At 39.4% G+C, this 20,389-nt stretch overlaps 1 protein-coding gene across 1 annotated transcript; it reads left to right on the forward strand.

The window, feature by feature from the left end:
- Window positions 1-2,129: 2,129 nt before the first annotated feature.
- LOC140239647 (retinol dehydrogenase 12-like) lies at window positions 2,130-18,533 on the forward strand. Its single transcript, XM_072319477.1, has 5 exons — window positions 2,130-2,352; window positions 12,638-12,880; window positions 15,129-15,329; window positions 16,543-16,738; window positions 18,317-18,533. The coding sequence occupies exons 1-5, from the start codon at window positions 2,130-2,132 to the stop codon at window positions 18,531-18,533; spliced, it is 1,080 nt and encodes a 359-aa protein (XP_072175578.1).
- The last annotated feature ends 1,856 nt before the right edge of the window (window positions 18,534-20,389 follow it).

Here is a 20,389-nt window from a genome sequence, read left to right on the forward strand (position 1 = left end):
AAAGTCAAACACAAGTAATTTAGTCAAGCACATAGACATGTAGTACAGGGTTCAGCCAAATACCAAGACCTTGAATTAAAATGGGGGAAAATGTGTAGCATTGTCGTGTGCACAAAACTGTGATTTGTATACAGTGTAGACCCTACTCTCGTTTTCGTTATAAAGGCCGTGTCACACCTTTCTGGGCAAGCCACGCGGATTTGTTACAGGTATAGGGATTTTCCAGCACGCACGAGAATTTTCTTCGGGCGGACAAGAATATTTGTGAGATTCGCACTTGTGTCGTACCTGCTAGACGCATGCTACTTACCTTCTACACCTGCGTGTATTCCGTGTGACATGCGTGAGAGCTTTGAAACCGATCCGTTTTCTGTTACGAGCGACTTACGGGTACTGCGAAGTACCTGCGTTGGAGTTGCCTGCGAGGTGCTACCGGTAAGGGTATCTCCTACTGGCATATACTCTGTGGGCATACCCAAGTGACTCATTTGAAATAGGTTTTGAGCATGCTCTGGGGAAGTTTTGCAGGTTGACTTGCGGGGAAACAAATTTGCTACCCAGAGCTCTCTGCACCTGACAGTAGGCTTACCTAGCGCGACCCGTATCTCGCCCAGAGTTGCCCGGAGGTGCGCACTTAAGTCCGATTTACCCGCAGCCAAGTTTTGAGCATGACTAAAAATTAATTTCCGGGTGAGTAGCGGGGATTGCCCGTAGAGGTCCACGCGGAACGCCAGTAGGAGGCCCTTAGCGGCAGCACCTCGAGATAATTCTGTGGGGCTTTGAGTCTGCTATTCCTTCAGAGGAATTCCTTCACTGAGTTGTCAGCCCCTGCGCGCCTGGCACGCAGGTCGCATAGAATACCCGCAAGAATAACTTAAGCAGAACGCGTCCAGCAAGTATGTCACATGCAGAACTCGCCAAAATCCTTGTCCGCCCTCAGAAATTATCTGGTTTCTGGAAAATCCCCACACGCAACAAGCCCGCGTAGCTGGCCCGGAAAGGTGTGACAAGGTAAAAGGATTTGCGTGCGCACCTCCGGGGGACAACGGGTGAGATACGTGGTAGACTGTCATGTGCGGGTCATCCGCGGGGACCTCCGGGTAGTAAAAAAGGCTTGCCCAGATAGATGTGACACGGCCTTTACGAACACAGTTTTAAAGAAATTGTCGTCACAACGAAGTTTTCAGGTCCCCAAATTATCATAATGTCATTATGTATATTTGCATAGGGTTCGGGTATAACGAAATCTCGATCTTCCAAAAGAAAACTGCAGATCCCGAGGTTCGTCATAACGGGAATCCACTGTAGCAGACACTTATTTAGATAACATGCGTCTTACAAGTCTCCCTTTGACCTACACTTACCCCTTTATCTTATGTCTTCCCTATGATTCTACGAAATGTCAAGTTAGATAACCGCCTTGCTAATTCATCCGTTTTCAGATGTCTTAGCTCTACATGTGTTATATCGCCCCTATAGCTTCAGATCGTTCCTGTTACCGTTTCGTATTAGCACAAAATAATACCCGAATGACGCTTCATACTCTTCCAGTCTTCTTATACGGTCGATTTTAGGTTTTAAGGTATACTACAAAATCATCTTAAATGTGCCGTCTAAAGTTCATTAAACGTTCTTATATATCACGAGTGTTTCTTTTTCATCTCTGACATAATGGTCGTGCGATATTAATTGCATATTAAGATATGACATTATTTGCCTTAAATCTTGATAATAATTTCTACAATTCTGTTAAATGATACCTTTCAATCTCTCGCTCCCTCCCCCATATAGCCTTATTCTCTTTGAAGCTTTGCCCCTCCCCCCCCCCCCCCTCCCGACTCCCCAGGTTAATCACAACCACGCTATACAATAGTAAATTAAAGGTACACTATATTGCTGCAGTATACGTGCCTGCGTGCTCAACCATTCAAAATATGACGAAAAAAACAACAACAACAAACAATCAACCCAAAAACATACAGGCATAACACTGACAGGCAGCTGGTAGGCGGAATGCGACTGCTTTCACAAGTCATTACGAGTTCAGCATAAAGAGCTGGGTTGGATCCATCAATGCGCCGTTTGCCATATTACTGATCATTCTCAAGCTGACGAATTTCGCTTGCAACATGGAATTCCTAAGCGACGCATCCCAGTTTGGCATGTCCGTTGCTTGCGACATCGCGGCGCTGTTACGGAGCGCACCTCTCTCCGTTAAAGCCGCGATAACGTCTGCCGGTATCGCGGTGGCCGTGTACGGGGCACGCTACCTACTTCGCCTGAAGTATGGTGTAGCCATTCAACGAGTCAGTAGCAACAACCGTTTGGATGGCAAGACCGTGTTAATCACAGGTAAAACGTCCTTATGACAATTTGAGTTTTGACTATACATAAATATTAATTCTTTTTGAATGCAATTAATGCTTTTGGAATGAGTCTTAAAGTGTACTAAGACTGTCTGCCGAAAGGGTCTTAGTTTGTGTTCCTTAAACTAGAGTTTCTCGGTCCGAAATTAAATAAGGTTCATGAAATGTAATGACAGTGGTGATTTTCTGTTCAGTTATGTCTCTACTTATTTTGGGGGTATTTTAGTTGATCTTTGAATAGCTACACTGTAAATTACACAAAAGAAAACTAATTTTAATAAAGGAGTAATGATCTCTATGAAACTTCCTGATAAACGGAGATCCTGAGTATTCACTGCCGATTAAGAACAATATTTTCATCAAACACTCGGAATTTTTCATCAAACACTCAAACATTTTTGTCCTCTTCTTTTCTTCCGCTTATTTCGAAACCTACGCGTGTCACTGATCACTCTGCTACTCTGATCGACAATATGTTTTGTAATACCCTACCCCTTATTAATTCTTATATAATTCTTTCAGATAATAATAATGACAGACCATTATCCAATTATGACTCATTTTGCGCTTAAAACCTCAGTTAATAATGTTAAATTTTTTTCATCTCCTTTATTGAGTCGCAGAGTCTCGTCTGAAAAGCTAGCTAGTCTTGATTGGTCAAGAGTTTTTGAAAGTGATGATATTAATTTGTCTTTTGATTATTTCATGGAAACATTTAATTTTCGTTTGGATAATGTAATTCCGAAACAAAAAAATAAACCAGATTATAAAAAGACACCTAGATTGCCGTGGATTACAAAATCAATTCTTCGGTCGATTAACAGGAAAAATAGATTATATTACAGATACAAATTGGAAAAAAATGAGCGATCAAAACGTAAATACACTTCATATAAAAATACTTTAACTATGATTTTACGTTCTGAAAAGAAAAGATACTATTTCAAGCAATTGCAAAGATACCAGTTTGATATGAAAAATACTTGGAATGTGTTAAAGCAAGCTATGAATATTTCGAGTAAAAAATCTGGTTTCGACAACATTAAGTTGAATGATGAAATCATCAGTGACCCTGCTCACATTGCAAATGCTTTCAATTCTTACTTTTCAAAGACAGGTGAAAATTACGCCCAAAATATTCCTGCGTCAGAGCATCATTTTACTGAATATTTAGGCCAGCGCAATTCCAATTCTGTTTATTTTACTCCAACTAATAGACATTAGATTATTGAAGAGGAGTTCTGGGTATGATGATATAGATAATTTCATTCTTAAAGGTGTTAGCGATCTTCAGTTGCTGATCCACTTGTTCATATATTCAATTTGTCAATTTCTAACGGTGTGTTACCTGACAAGATGAAACTGGCCAAAGTAATTCCATTATTTAAGAAGGGTGATAAATCCGATGTCAGTAATTATCGTCCAATTTCATTATTATCATCGTTGTCCAAAGTTTTAGAGAAACTCATTTATAAGAGAACTATTGGTTTTTTGAAGTTGCATAATATTTTTACTAATTCGCAATTCGGTTTTCGAGAGAAGCATAGTACAACTCATGCTCTTTTATATTTTATTGGTAAAGTGGCTCACGCAATTGATAATCATTCTCATTTAATTAGTATTTTCTTGGACTTCTCCAAGGCCTTCGACACTGTTGATCACGATATTCTACTCCACAAATTATCACATAACGGAATACGTGGGAAGGCCTTGGAGTGGTTCAACAGTTATTTGGAAAATAGAAGACAGTTTGTTATAATCAAAGATAATTGTTAAGTATAATAAGAGAAGTAAATTGTGGTGTTCCGCAGGGAAGTTTATAGGGCCACTGTTATTTATTGCTTATATTAATGATTTTTGTCAGGCATCTGAAGTACTTTCTTTCATACATTTTGCTGACGATACCAATGTATTTTTTGCCCACAATCAGTATCACAATGATGCTAATTTTCTTGTTCAAAAAGTTAATTCTGAATTACAAAAAGTGAGTAACTGGGTAAGAGCCAACAGATTATCCTTGAATGCCCAAAAAACGAAATACATGATTTTCAGTAATACTGTTGATACTCTGAGTACAGCTATAATTTTGAATGATATTCAGTTAGAAAGAGTTTCACATCTTAAATTTCGTGGAATTATTGTTGACGACAAACTTTCCTGGAAATTACATATTGATTATATATCCAACACAATCTCGCGTAATATAGGCGTTATAAATAGAATGAATTCGCATATTCCACAAAAATCATTACTTATGTTATATTCTTCATTGATATTGCCTTATCTCAATTATGGTGTTTTAGTATGGGGTAACACTCATCAGAATCTACTGGATAGAGTGTTCCTTCTACAAAAGAAAGCTCTCCGTGTCATCTGTTATCCTTCCATACCCTCCCACTCAAATTTGTTATTTTCCTCCAATAAGCTATTAAAAATTAAAGATTTGTTTTTATATAATTTGGGGCAATTTATGTACATGTACAGCAACGACTCACTCCCGTCCATTTTTGCTTCTATGTTTCAAAGAAATCAATCATTCCATGAGTATCCCACTCGACGCTCCAATGAATTTCATTTACCTCTTTTACGAACGATGTTTGCTAAGAACACACTTATTTACACTAGCCCAACTTACTGGAATTCCCTGAATAATGATATAAAAAATTCCCCCTCTATATATTCATTTAAAAGAAGATTAAAGTTTTCTTTATTGCAATTTTATGATCCCACAGAATTGAATTAGCTTGTTGGCTTATTTCAATTCCTTTTCGAAGAACTTGGCTTACAAGTGATATACCGAATTTCTCGTCTCTCTTGTCCTGAGACACCTACAGAGTAGGTTTGATTTTATTTATATTATTTCTGCATCTATTTCTCTATACTTTTCTATATAATGGTATCCTTTTCACGCATCCCATCATTTTTTTTCAATGAATTCTGTCGAGGATCACTGGATCTGTTCTGTCTTTCTGTCCGTTGTATTGTCTTCCTGTTACATTAGTCTTGTCTCGTTCTGTCTTGTCTATGAGTCCCCCTTTATTAGTTTCGTCGTCCCAGTTTCGTTTTATGTTTACTCGCCTGAGTATGTATGTCTGTTTGATACTCTATCTTCCTAGTGGGCTTCCAGACTTTTTTTCTTTTTTACTTTATTCCCAGTCTTTCTTCCCCTTTTTGCATCAGTTCAATTTCTATTGACATTCTGTACTTGAGGGGCCCACATTCTACAAGCATTGTCTTTTTAGTGGGCCCCTCCATTTTTCGATGTCTTACGTATTATGTCGTCTTTATCACTTCAGTCAATTTTCATTACAACGTATTTCTTATTCCAAGGTTCCTCGATTATATTTTTCTCAATTTACTTTGTTTTGACTATGCAACCTTATTCTCTGTTACCAAAGAAAGTGAAATGTTTATGTTCTTTTCGAAAAATGAAATAAAGCATGAATTGAATTGAATTGAATTGAATTGAATTGAATTGAATAACGGATCCTAAAGGGACAATGGGCAGTCGGAATAACATACCTTCCGGAAAAGCGTGTATATTATTATAACATTTCTTTGTAGAATTCCTTGATCTTGTTATCATCAATTCATTATTTATAATATTTTTTTTTCTCAGTTTGTCCTTAGGGCCTATTCTTCTCGCGCTCTTTAAGTTTGTTAATTTGTTTGTATACAAGAAAGCAGTGGGCTCGGAAGAAACAGTTTATTGATGAGCCTTCCCGTGAATGATAGACTATAGAGACTGATAGGTGTATGCACGTGATATGGTTATGGGAACTTTGAGATAATCATTATGGCAATTATATTCATAGTAATAATAACGACAGGTTCTTCTTTATCTAGGGTAGCCTGTCCTTTGTTTCTACCGCTCTACCAGGGAGTCTTGCCATTATTTATTACCACTCCAACAATAATTGCCAGTTATGGCCTACCCAGTTTTTCACCTGGGTCTGAGAGGGACACGTCTTTTTTTTTTTTTTCAACATGTTCAAGGACGTACACAGGCGTGCTTCAAATTCTGGACTTCCGATCGAAAGTCAAGCTCAAGAGTATTATCCACTATATAGCATAGTACATGTACCCCCACGGACAATCATGCGAGCTACCTATAAGATATATCATGTACATTGATACCAACAAAGTTGAGACAGACCTAAATTACCATCTATCCATTGAGTATAATTTTATGCTAAATATATTCGCTCTTTTAAAGGCAAAGGGACTGAATGTTTTTACCTGTCATATAGTATTATGCGTATTTGTTTTTAATTAAAGCTACAAACTTTAATATGACAAGTATATAGGCCCCTATTTAAGAAGGCTACTTAGAATAGGGAAATTTCGAATAAGAGTATTTTTTAGTACAGCAGTGAAAATTTGATTAAAATCTGAGAGAAATACGGTTAAAAATAAGGAACTTTCGCTAATTTTCACAAATCACTACGTGACCAGTAAATATGCATTTGAGTCAGTTAATGAATTCATTGCTTTACCGTATTATAAGTCTGTACGCAGAATTTCAGTTTTTCAAAAAGTCTTTGTTCAAATGCAATCTCCCCTCAGATTGAAATCGGACTGACCAGTATTTTGGAGTTATTCAGCCATGAATAACATTAGGGGAGCCTATATCCAAAAAAATAACAGAACTTCACGAACTTTACATGACAAATGACTCGTCACATAATGTTCCTGATGATAAGATCTTTAACAATATGTTATTATTATTTTTGCGTTATCAGTGTTTATTCTATTTTCAATACTATTACTACTACTGCTACTACTACTGCTATTACTACTAGTACAGTACTAGCATTTAGTCTTATTATTTTGTAACAGGAAAGCACTGATATCCAAACAAATAAAAATAAGGGTACATAATAAACAAATACCAAATATTTAGGAAGTGCAAATGAGTATTGATTAGTAACATGCTTTTTGAATATAAGTATAGGCTCTATACAGAGCCTCGCCTTTCTCAATGCATTACGTATATGCCTGTGGGTTATGTGTTCCAATTTCATTAAAACTATATTGATATCATAAATTGTCTCCTATAAAATGCAAGTGTTCACGCATTGCAATACATTTGGCAAGGGGAAGTAGGCTATATATATTATATATAATATATATATATATATATATATATATATATATATATATATATAATATATTATAATAATATTATAATAATGTTATAATATTATAATATAATATATTATATATATATATATATATATATATATATATATATATATATATACATACATATCATATATTTTATTTTTGGTGGCCCCGGGCCACCGGGCCACCATTAGTGTCGACCCCTGCATATATAGAGTATATAAACAGAGGGGGGGGGGGGGGGCAGGAGGGAAAGGGAATTTAATTACCGGTCATGCCGGTATAGGATCTCTTGAATCAGGATTGCACTGTTTACCATTTTGAGCAGTGATTAAAAATGTTCGAGTTATATGACATGGATTGATGCAAAGGTTTAGTTTTACACAAAACATTGTACCATTTGTATTATGCAATAAAGGCACAAATATAAGGAGATATCACTAATTTTCTCAATAAACCATAACTGTCACCAGTGAATGGTTATTTTGATAAAACTATCGTTCAAATTAACCATCTAGCATTATTTATGCCAATTAACATTTTTACACTGGTTGTTTCTATCCCTAACTCACATTTTATGACTATTTTAAATCACGAAGGGTGAGTAATTGTTTCATTTGCAAATGGTAAATAATGCCTCTAACATTTACCGATTCGAGAACACCCTGTAGTATTAAGCTGGATGTGATCTCAGAGTCCTGCCGAAATACATAATGTAGAATTGGCTTTCACTTTGATATTTTGATTTGTATACGAGAGGGAGGGGCTCCTATAGATACAGAGACAAATTAAGCAACGTGTGTGCAAATTTAACAATTTCACGGATTCATTTATATAATTGTCAGAGAACACTTTCGATGTTGAGGTTTGTTTGTTTGTTTGTTTGTTTGTTTCATTTTTTTCCATCTGAGAAGATGGCTGGATAGATATTCAGCTATAATATGCTAAGCTGGTCTGCCATGTTGGGTCCAGTAGGATGTAAGGCGGGAACACACTTCGCGCGGTCTATGCACTCTGCTCTTTGCGATGAATGAATGAACCCGGGATCTTGTATACCAGCATGAGTTGTAACTCACACATTCACTTTTTTTTTTCCTTCTTTTAGAGTTCAGGAAATGTATACCGGACATAAAACATGACATTTATTACGAGCACATCAATACTTATTAACTTCACAGGCCCTTGGCCCTGGACTAACAAACCTACTAAAATAGAGGATGCGTGTACATTTTTTTCATAAATACATAATTGTATATTACACGATGTCGACGCACGATTGTGTTTCTTCTTTTATCGCCTACCGGTTTTTTCTTTTTTTTCATAAAATTACGAATATCTTTTTCTTACAAATTGCAAGAAACCAGCAGTAATTCAAGGCTGCAATTTACTTTCAAAGCTTTTATAGATTTTAGTAAAGAAAAGTGCAAGGTGGACAAACTCATGACTAAGAGAAAAATCATAATAAAAAGTCTGAATCAACGTTATTCAAGCCGCATGACCAAGCACACCTTTTGGTGTTATCCTTATAGAAAAGGAAATGCTCGAGTTGCAACACTGATTATATGCAGAGCACATTCATAACTGGAATATAAACTAAGTATTGCTGAAGGTAAGTAGGTGGGAAAACTGTGAAGATGATCTGACACCTCAGAATATAAATCACAGTTCATAAGCCTTTGTGTATAAATGCTTTGTTCTGGTATTTTCTATATAGGTGTAGTGCAGCAGTGGAGCAGAACACAGAACATGATGCAAGTTAACTGGATGGTATAGTTTTGGTTGAGATGGGTCGTAAGGATTTAACTTTTGCGAGATAATAGAAACCTTGAAATATGAAATATTAAAGAGCATATACCATTCTATAGGAGGATCTAAAGTTTGTTTGATGAACATCAGTTTTCAAATGGCTGAGATATCTGAAAACAAAGAGGTCCTAATGAAAGGTGGGACCCACCTTTCATTAGGACCTCTTTGTTTTTCTTTGTTTTGTTTTTTCATTTTCCAATTATCTCTCAAATAGTTTAAACCTCCCTACTGGAAAGAATACAGTGTCCCACAGTGTGTCCACATAGTCGACTATGTGAAAACGCTCGAATGTAACAGTGCTAAGATGGTTTCACACTGTGGTAAGATTTTCATAGAGTGTTCACATATCAATGCTTTATTCCACACTCTGAATTGATGACTCACATTGTGTTCACACTGTGAAAACGCTCGAATTTAACAATGTGAAGAGATTTCACACTGAGTATCACACACTGTGTTCACACTGTGTTTCTCACTGTGTTTCTCACACTATGGGACACTGTGTTCTTTCAATCAGGGCTGAATCCCCCATCCCAGCCAAATCTATAACCATCCCTTTTAGATGCCTAAAAGAGCCGTGAGCATCTCTTTGATGGAGTGTTGCCCGATAGAAGTGTACACTTTTATTTATTTATTAAGTTGGTCTACATACATGTATCATGTAGCAGATGGACTGTAATTACCGCGCACAGAATTAAAGAAGTGCGGAGTGAGCAAGATGTGACTTCCATCATATTTCAAAAGATATCATCGAAATTATATGGTAGATACAACGATTTTGATGTTAAATTATCATTATTGTATACCTCAATAGACTGTGAACAATTTTCGTCCGTTGGTTTGCAAGCACGACAACTATGATATCTTTACCTCCTGGTAAAGGAATTTCAATAAAGAATGAATTTGAAATTGATTGAGGAAAGCAGATTTCTGTTCTGTTCTGTTCTCTTGATTTCGATGGTACTACAATCCATACAGCACACACTTGCAGAAGTTTAGGTGTAATCTTGGATGATAAATTGCTCATGGAAAATTTTGTGTTGCAAAGATGTCGCTCTGCTTCATTCACACTTTACAAAATTGGGAAAACTCGAGAGTTCATTGACAAACACACCGCGAACAATTAGTTCATGCTTTTGTCATGTGCCACCTTGATTTTTGTAATCGATTGCTTTATGGATTGTCGGTCAAACAGATACAGCGATTACAATCAATCCAAAAACTCTGCTGCACGAAAAGTATCCAAAATCAAGAAACGTGAACAAATTTCACCAGTTTTAAGAAGCTTGCACTGGCTTCCAGTCAAAAGTCGGATTCAGTTTAAGATATTGCCACTAGCATTTGAATGTTTCTATATGTTTGCTCCACATTAGTTGAGAGAGCTACTTTAAATCTACACACCAAAGAGGAACCTTCGTTCTAAAAACATAGATTTACTCATTATTTCGAATAGAAGAACCAAAGTTTACGGAGAACGAACATTTGCTTTTAATGCCCTTACCCTATGGAATAATCTACCCCAGAATTTAAGACAAATCACTGATACAAATAGATTCAAGTCTGCTTTGAAAACGCATTTGTTTAAGCAAACATGAAACTCAGTACCATCACTGTGATTGGAATTGTATGCATTATTTGTGTAATCTTTCCATTTTTGAGCGCATAGGCTGATAGGGGCATGTGCACTATGCGTTATGCGGTATATACTGTATATAAGTACTGTCAATTACTAATATCATTATTATTTATGGCGGGTGACTGTCCCGCAACAAAGGATGTAGAACCATAAATATATAGTTTTCTTGTAGAAAATCATAAACCTATACGGACCTATATATAGCATGACTCAACAGCAGTTGCAAGATCAGAGCATGTCGCGTGTGAAATCGGTTAAGGGAGATCTCCGGATGACTTTCAGACTTTTTGCATTTGAACATCCGTACTGGGTACAGAGTTACAGAATCTATTGTGAATTATTGGGTTAAGAAATAAGAATGCTTTCAAAAATTGATAACAAACCACAGTGAACAAGGATAATGAGATAGAAACTTCACATAAGAAGGCATGATTTACTGAAACGTTAAATTCTTCTTTAAATTACATGTTTTTTTTTCATATTCATAAGAGGTTTCTCATTATTTTACCAAAAGTGGAAAATATGAAACCAAGGTCTCAACCTAAGCTATGCCATTCCTTTAAAACAGGCGCCAAGATGGACACACGATAAAGGAAATTTTCAAATTCGGCTCTGGTCGTATAAACATCGGATTTCTCGGGAACCGCCAATGGAGTTGCTTATAGACTCCATGCACCTGCAGCTTTAGTGAGCGGTGGCAAAATCTTCGTGCAACCTTTATGTTGCCTTTATGTGTCCTTCGGATACACATCTCAATTAAAACTTAACAACTTCGTATAACCTTCGTGCGCTGTTCGGGTGCCATCCGCGTGACCTCCTGCAGGCACTGTAAGTGTTGCTTGGCTTTTACCCAAGTTCGGAGCCAACGTACTTTGCAAGAAATTGAAAATTCCATATTGGTATGGCCACCTTGTGACATATGGGACATGGTGACGCCATCCTTAAACAGACGTATACAGTTCAACTTCATGTCGTGCCAAGAATAGAAACGTACGTATAAAATCATGGGTTCGCTGAGAAAGCGGGAAATCTGCGATAAGAACGCGAATGTGGACAAAACGGTGAAGTCCAACATGCGCAGAAGTTGTATGACAATGGAGCCGAAAAACATTCGTGCGCAGTTTGTGCATGGTTCTCATGCACGACGCACGTGCGAATGTTGTGTGTACCAGTCCTGGAATGCCTGCACATATTCATACACGGAAATACGCAACTTCAAATGCGAGCAAAGTCATGAAAGTAAATTTTGCAAAACTCACGGGCAAAATGTTTCTAAGGAGAGTTGGTTGATATAGGGGGAGTTGAAGTCAAATACTAAATTTATTAAGCTCTCTTCTCTTTCTCCTTTCTCTTGTTCGCTGGTTTGTGCATGCATGTTGTGTGTGTGTGTGTGTGTGTGTGTGTGTGTGCGGACTTACATATACCCCCTCCTCCCCCCCCCAAAAAAAAAAAAACCTACAAGTATAAGCATCTGCTTTTTTGTATGTCCCCACACATTATCTTAAGACATCAACTCTGCCAACTGAAAACATTTTCTGGCCTTTCGAGTTTATCAACGGTGAATTGCACTTCTGCAATAACAAACAAGAAAAGTAAATGAATGGGGGGGGGGGACATTTTGTCAAATTCCGTTACGTTACGTTACGTTTTTATCACTTGTTTTATTTTGATATTATTTCTATCATCACTGTTGTTAATTTGACAGGTTCCAATGCTGGGATTGGGCGGGAAACGGCCGTGGATCTCGCCAGGCGCGGTGCGCGGATCATCATGGCGTGCCGCGACCCGGTCAAGGCCCGGGAAGCGATGGCCGAGATTCGACGTAGATCGGGCAGCGACGACGTGGTCTTCAGACAGCTAAATCTGTCCGACCTGGCGAGTGTCCGAGCTTTCGCCAATGCCGTACTAAGAGAAGAAGACAGGTTGGACATTCTTATCAACAATGCAGGTGGTTATCATTTTAACCCGCTCCATACTGAATTCTGAAATCCCCATAATCATATTTAATACACAGGCCACCAGGTTCCTGTTACTGTGAATATGAGTATGGGAGCTTTGCCCATAGCTACGAGATTTCCCTATTTGTGCGATATATTAAAACATCTTTATTATTTTTTTTTTTTATTACGAGGCTTTCCATCACTGTCCAGGACGTATGTGCTTCCAAGATTACAGATTCCTGTGTTTATTCCCGTTTCTCTTTGTAAGTGGAAATAAGTGTATTGCTGATTTCTTTGATTTCATTAACCTTTTGTTCAAATACTTAAAAGCTTATCATGACTATTACATCGTGACCTTTATTACTTTGTTAAGTACGTTTTTGTTGAAAGTACGACTGTACTTTGTTGTAAATCTACGGGTACTTCATTGAAAATGCAGAAAGTCAAATCAAATCGACTCGTATCAAGTGCGCGTAGTACTGTATTCCAAGTTATACATGGGTAAGGATACTTTAATGAGGATGTCGAAACCGCTTTCTGAATTCTAGCATCGAGACTCAAGACACACTTTGTGAAATATTATAACAATACAATCATACGCTGTAAATGGTAAGCACGGATACTGCTTATCTCTTACGCTCAAACCGAAGCTATAAAACTCCTACTGTCCCTTTAGACGTCTTGGTTGTGATGAAAAGCTGCGTAGGCGATCATTCAGAAGTCGCAGGAACATTCTTTGAATTTTATCTTGTTGCTTTTTAATTTAGAACGAGAAGACGAAAGTCTGCTTTGGCAAAGCTTGTTAAAACTCACCCCAGCTTCCTTGTGTAAAACTTGTTCAAACAGACCGAGACATTAGGGGTCCTTCGTCTCAAAATACTAGTACGTGTCTTTGCTAATTTAAGCATGTCGCCCCCTTGGCATCTCGTCCTGTAGGCAAGTTGCCGTTCCACGGGATCATCCAATGAACCCGACACCCACGAGCCATACGGCCCATGAGTTTGACTTTGAAAAAAAAAAGGTCCATGAGTCATACAGCCCATGAGCTCGACACTGTAGGCAAATAGGCCCATGAATCCGACAGTAGGCAAACAAGGCCCACGAGTACGACACTCATTACATCACTAAGCTTAGTTACGCACACAATGTCGGTCTCGACGCGTGGGCCTTGTTTGCCTGCTGTCGGGTTCATGGGCCTCATTTGCCTTGTAATAGTGTAGAACTCATGGGCTACATGACTCGTGGGCTGTTTGACTCGTGGGTGTCGGACTCGTGACGTGCACCCCGTTCTACTCCCCGACTCCCAGTTTTGAATGATACGCAATTCTTCATCACGTGGCATTGAGACGGATCCCGTTTTTTTAAAAATGACTATGATTATGATTGTCTCCTGGGTAACAATGGGTAATGAGACGTCGATAGTGGATAAAACTGTCCTGATTTCCCATTGTGCTGTGCCTTGTACAGCTCTTCTTCTTCTTCTCCTCCTGTTTCTTCTCCTTCTTCTTCTTCTTCTTCTTCTTCTTCTTCTTCTTCTTCTTCTTCTTCTTCTTCTGTTACAATGAGATCGCGCGCAAATATTACAATTAATTCTGGTACCCGAATAGTTCTTGCAGACAGTATGAACAACTTGGCTTTTCTTGTTCATGACTATCTCGCATACCTCCTAGATACCACCCATTCTCTATTCACTAAGTATTGGTTTGGTTTGGTTTGGTTTATTTCTGCATTTTCTTTCTCCAAATACAATACAAATGAAAACAAAGTGATACAGAGTATGCAAAAAAAGGGGAAGAGTTTAACATACAAATCAATACACAAAATATGTCAGTATTATAACAACATCAGTCTGTAATGACATATGAATCAAAACAACATATTAAGGCATACTGTATTTATGAACAAAGGAGAAATCAATACAGGGGACCGTTATCATATAAGCAGCGCTTGACGTGGATGAGGCCCTATCTTATCGTTCACTTATTTCAGGGAGGTGGGACCTCCTTGCTTATTTACCGTATACAACGCGTTGCTCTTAGGCTATCACGAAGTTATTCATGGATCAGGCAGTGCGTAATTTGCAAACTCTACAACAAAACAAAACACGAACAAAGGTCTCCGCAGATGTTAATACAATACGTATGTACTCAAATTCTTAGCTCGGATATCAATATGTATTATGATGATGGCGGCGTCACGATCACTCTTTAATTGAATATTCCCACGTCCGTCAAATGCAACTCTCTCTGTGTGTAGGTATCCGCGGTGCATCAATCGGTGTCACGACTCCCGAGGGTTTCGACGTCATCATGGGAACAAATCACGTGGGCCACTTCGTTCTCACGCTGAGTCTCATCGATTTGATTAGAAAGAGCGCTCCCAGTCGAATAATCAACGTTTCGTCATTCGTCCACACCCGCGCAAAGGACGTAGATTACACCAACAAATCTGGTGCAGGTAACACCTACCGTACTTTTTTTTTAATGTATCAGTGTGCATTCTCTCTTTCATATCATATTGCATATATCCTTAGGCTTTAAGATGATATCCCGATGCCTTGTGTACCATCATATTATCATCAACAGTTATACCTTTTCGGCATTTCAGACAACGTCTCTGTACATACAGAGTCACAAACGATTTCGATTCAGCATGACACAGAATCGGCATAAGTACAAAAGCAGTATGTAACATGCAGAAATGGAAAGGCAGAGTATGACACAGTAATAGCGCTGCCAGGGACGAGAAAATGTAAACTTAATTACCATGACCCGGAGGTTTTCTACCCTATACCCCAGCAAGTATGTCTATGAGTCGGAACCCAAATTTCAGTTATTCGCAACCAGCTGGGAGAGGGCGGGCTCCTACATTGTAAGTGCATCCTGTCCTGGGGTAAATTCGACAGACGACCCTGAATTCTATTTCGTATTTTGATGTATGGGAATAAGAAGAAAATCGGAAAAAAAATCGTACTAAAAACATTAACTTTGATATTGTAGAATGTGTTGCAAGTTATAGCTTCAATGATAAAGTACCTTTAAATAGGCTACCGAAGTAAAAATGACGAGGAAATAAATGTTTTTATGCTAGTAATTGATGTTAGCAACGAATGTAATGACAGTTAAAATCATATTAAAAAAAAAAAAAATGGTGCTGATCGAAGCCCTGAACATAATTTACTTAACCTGATGGTTCACCGTCCTGGATTGTTTTGGTTTGATTTATTAGTTTTTTAGTTTTTGGTTTTTAGTTTAGGTTAGTTTAGTTTGTTTTTGTTTTATTTGCTTGTTTGTTTGGTTGGTTGTCTTTTTACTTGGGTAGCGAACGAGAAGGGTTGGCCGCGCGGCAAGCGAATACGTAGTGATTTAAATGACGTCATCAAGTGACAGTCCCCGATCTCGACGTTCAAATCTGGAAGACCCTATATCAGATACAGGGGTGGATTCAGGAATTCCGTTAAGAGGGGCGCCTTTACAAAATTAAAAGCGGGGGCACGCACTCTCCTCCATTTTTCTCTTTATTTCTTTTGTTTTAACAAAACAAATAAGGGGGGAGGGGGCACGCCTGATGCGCTCCCCCTGGATCCACCACTGAAATGTACAATAACTTGGTCGCTATATGTACCTCATTCGTGGTTTGTTTTCTTCCTTGATTCTTGTTTCCCGTTCAGGTTTACCGATACGTGGAATGTACGAGCGTAGCAAGCTGGCTAACGTTCTATTCACCAAAGAACTGGCGCGTCGTTTGGCGGGCTCAGGTGTGACTGCATGCTGCGTTCACCCTGGACTGGTTTCAACCGGAATCTTCCAGAAAAGTTACAATGCGAAGGAAAGGCTGGTGCACTACAAAATGCTGGTCCGTGTTTGGTGAGTTGGGAGAGAATTAAACACTTGCGTTTAGCATTTTGCAGTTTCACGTAGGCCTACAGAGCATGTTCACTTTGACCCCGTTTACAGTGCGAGGCTCGGCCGCGGCTCGGCCGCGGCCGTGCCCAGCCCCGCTTCAGTGTAAACGCGCAAAAGGCCAAATGCGAGGCCAAAATTGGCCTCGCATTTGGCCTCGCTCTGGAGGTGGTCTCGGCCGCGGCCGAGCCGCGGCCGAGCCCGGCCTTTTCTTGGTGTAAACGCAAACTGGGCCAAATGCGCGGCCAATTGCGCGGCCAATTTTAGTCTGGCTTCCAAACCCTCTGCCTGTATCTTTCGCTATTCAGGATATTAACCCCCTCAACGTCGAAAACTAGTATAGTTTAAAGTGGCTTTGTCCTGCAAAGGATTCTTTCCTTCGGCAAAGGCCTTTGCCGAAGGGCGACTTCGTCGCCACGGAATTCATTTGGCAAAGGGTCTGAAAACCAGACAATACCAAATTGCATTTGTTTACAAGCAGAGCGCCACCTATACGACAAAATATTGAAAGGTTTGAATCAAAAGCGCGGCCGAGCCCGGCAGTGTAAACGGACAAAATTGCGGGGCCCGGCCTCGCAATTGAGGCTGGGCTCGGCCGCGGCTCGGCCCAGCCCCGCACTGTAAACGGGGTCTCTATTATGAAGAGCTTAGTTGCAAAACGATCGAGTTAAGAGCAATTTGTAAACATTTCAAAGTTGGAAAGTAAGATAAAGCTACTGCTTCACTTGTTACACTACAAGCCAAAAATTCTTCGAGATATGATTAGAAATATCCCGAATTTTTTTTCTAATTTTTTTTTTTTTTTTACTTTAATCGTGAGTATGTCAAATAAATAAGAATGGAATTAATCTATTTTGAGACGGAACTTGTTAAAGGGGAAAATTCAGTCCAAATTAAAGTTAGTCTAATAAGAAAGAGTAAAATATTACGAGTTCAACGGTAAAATTTTGATCGAAATCGGGTGAAAATAAAGAAGTTTAATATGACATTTTGAAATTTCGCTAATTTTTCAGGAAATAGTTCTTGAACGGTCAATATGAACATGCAAATGGCAAAGTGAGCACATCATCCCCTCTCAGCTTGCCATATGGTTTGTACATAAAATTAGGAAATTTCCAGTTTTTCATTCCGATGCAATTATGCCCGAGGCTCAAATACTGGTTCGTCTAATTGATCACTATTCTGAAACTATTCAACCAGGAATAACATCATGTTTCATGCTTCAATAACAGAGTAATTGAATTTTCGTCATTTTTTTTTTGTGTGTGTATACACGGACAATGGAAAATTGTGAGGGTATGGTACCATTAGCTCACTCATTTGCATATTCATATCCACTATACAAGAACTATTTTGCAGAAATTAGCAAAACTTCAGAATGTCTTAACTTCCTTATTTTTCATTCGGTTTCAGTCCAATCTTACCCGTTGAACTGATAAGAGTTTACTCTTTTTTTTTTTTTTTTTAATAAGACTAACTTATAGTTGAACTGGATTTCCCTTTCAATACTTTTTTTTTTCTTGCCATCTTTACGTCATGCAGGCTTTGGGCCCTGTCGGAAACGGACGGGGCCCAGACCACAATCCACTGCGCCATTGACGAGTCGGTGCTGAAGAACCCCGGCGCGTACTACGCCAACTGCCGGATGACCAAGGAGGCCCAGCTCGGCCGTGACATGAGCCTTGCGAAACAGCTGTGGGATGTCACATGTGAGGCAACGGGAATCGACTCTCACATGCTTGCAGCATCATCAGATTAAGCCAAGAAGTGTCTGAAAACCATACCTTTCTGTGGTGTGATGCTGAGTTCTAGGACTTTTTTTTTTGTGTGTGGTGAATTTCAGTTTTATTCGCTATTGGCGTTTCACAAAGTGGAGGAAAAACTTTCGTTCTAATAAACCAGATACTATAATCTTGATGAGATTGATATGCATTTCTCATCTTTTGGTCGAGTACGTTACGTGGCCGTAATTATCCGGAGATGTTCTTTATGCCAAATGCCCGAAAACCGAAAAGGGTTCATTATTCCAAACATTTTTTTTTTCTTTGTGATTCGTAATTCCGTAAAGTGAAGTTCGTTAATCCGAAAATGAAATAATGTTTGTCATTCCGGAGGTACGTTAATCCGAAAATGAAAGAACGTTGCTAACAAACCTTTTTATGGTACTATGTTTGGAAAAGTCAGAAAAAAGTTGGCTTTGCATTCCCCGTATTAGATTTTGTATTGTTATGTGTATTATTTTCATGAACACGTGAACATTTTTCGTTGGTTGATTGTAGTTTTATTGGATAAAATCAACTTTAATTGACATAAAATCACGTCAACTCTTCATTACCAAATAAAAGCCATACAATTTTTGGGAGGTCATTATGGCTACCTTGCATATAACATAGTTTTCCTGGCTTATTTCATTCTTTTGTCATTCAATTACATATTAGAAGCATTCGTAATGAATAATTATGCCATTGTGGTTGTGCGTTTGTTCTAGTTCTGCTTGTGACGTGTACAATAGATTCAGTACAATAAAACGACAAAATATGCGCACACGTTACACGCAGGCACCTCGCAGCTGTGTAAAGGCGGTGTCACACCATTCCGGGCAAACTACGCGGGCCTGTTGCGAGTAGGGATTTTCCAGCACGCAGGAGAATTTTCTGCGGGCGGACAAGAATGTTTGCGAGTTACGCACGTGTGTCTTACCTGCTAGACGCGTGCTACTTACCTTCTACTTGCGTGTATTCCATGTGACCTGCGTGAGAGCTTTGAAACCCATCCACTTTCTGTTACGAGCGACTTACGGGTACTGCGAAGTACCTGCGTTGGAGTTGGCTGCGAGGTGCTGCCGGTAAGGGTCTCCTACTGGTGTTCTGCGTGTATCTCTGGGGACAAACCCCCGAGAGTCACTCGGAACAAGTTTTGAGCATGCTCAAGGCCTTGTCATACCGTAGCTAGGGAAGTTTTGCGGGTTGACTTGCGAGAAAACAAATTTGCTACCCGGAGCTCTCCGCAGTTGGTCCGCACCTGACAGTACCTAGCATATCTCGCCGTAGTTGCCTGGAGGTGTGCACGCAAATCCGATTACCCGCAGCCAAGTTTTGAGCATGACCAAAATTTTTTTCCGGGTGAGTCGAGGGATTGCCCGGAGAAGTCCACGCAGAACGCCAGTAGGAGGCCCTTGGCAGCAGCACCTCGCAGGCAACTCCCACGCAGGTACTTCGCAGTCCCCGTATGCGGCCAAGATAATAACATTCTGTGGGACTTCTGCCATTCCTTCAGAGGAATTCCTTCACTGAGTTGTCAGCCCCCACGCGCCTGGCACGCAGGTCACACAGAATACCCGCAAGTAGAACTTAAGTAAACGCGTCCAGCAAGTAAGACACATGCAAAACTAGCCCAAATCCTTGTCCGCTCTCAGAAATTGTCCGGTATGCTCGAAAAACTCCCTACACGCAACAAGCTTGCCCGGAAAGGTGTGACAGGGCCTAAATATGGTTGAGCGTAAAAGGATTTGCGTGCGCACCTCTGGAGGACTACGGGTGAGATACGTGCTGGGTACTGTCATGTGCGGGTCATCAGCGGGGACCTCCGGGTATTAAAGATTGTTTTTCGGAAGTC

Source organism: Diadema setosum, chromosome 16, assembly GCF_964275005.1.
Source record: "Diadema setosum chromosome 16, eeDiaSeto1, whole genome shotgun sequence".
In the NCBI taxonomy this organism is placed as follows: Eukaryota; Metazoa; Echinodermata; class Echinoidea; order Diadematoida; family Diadematidae; genus Diadema; species Diadema setosum.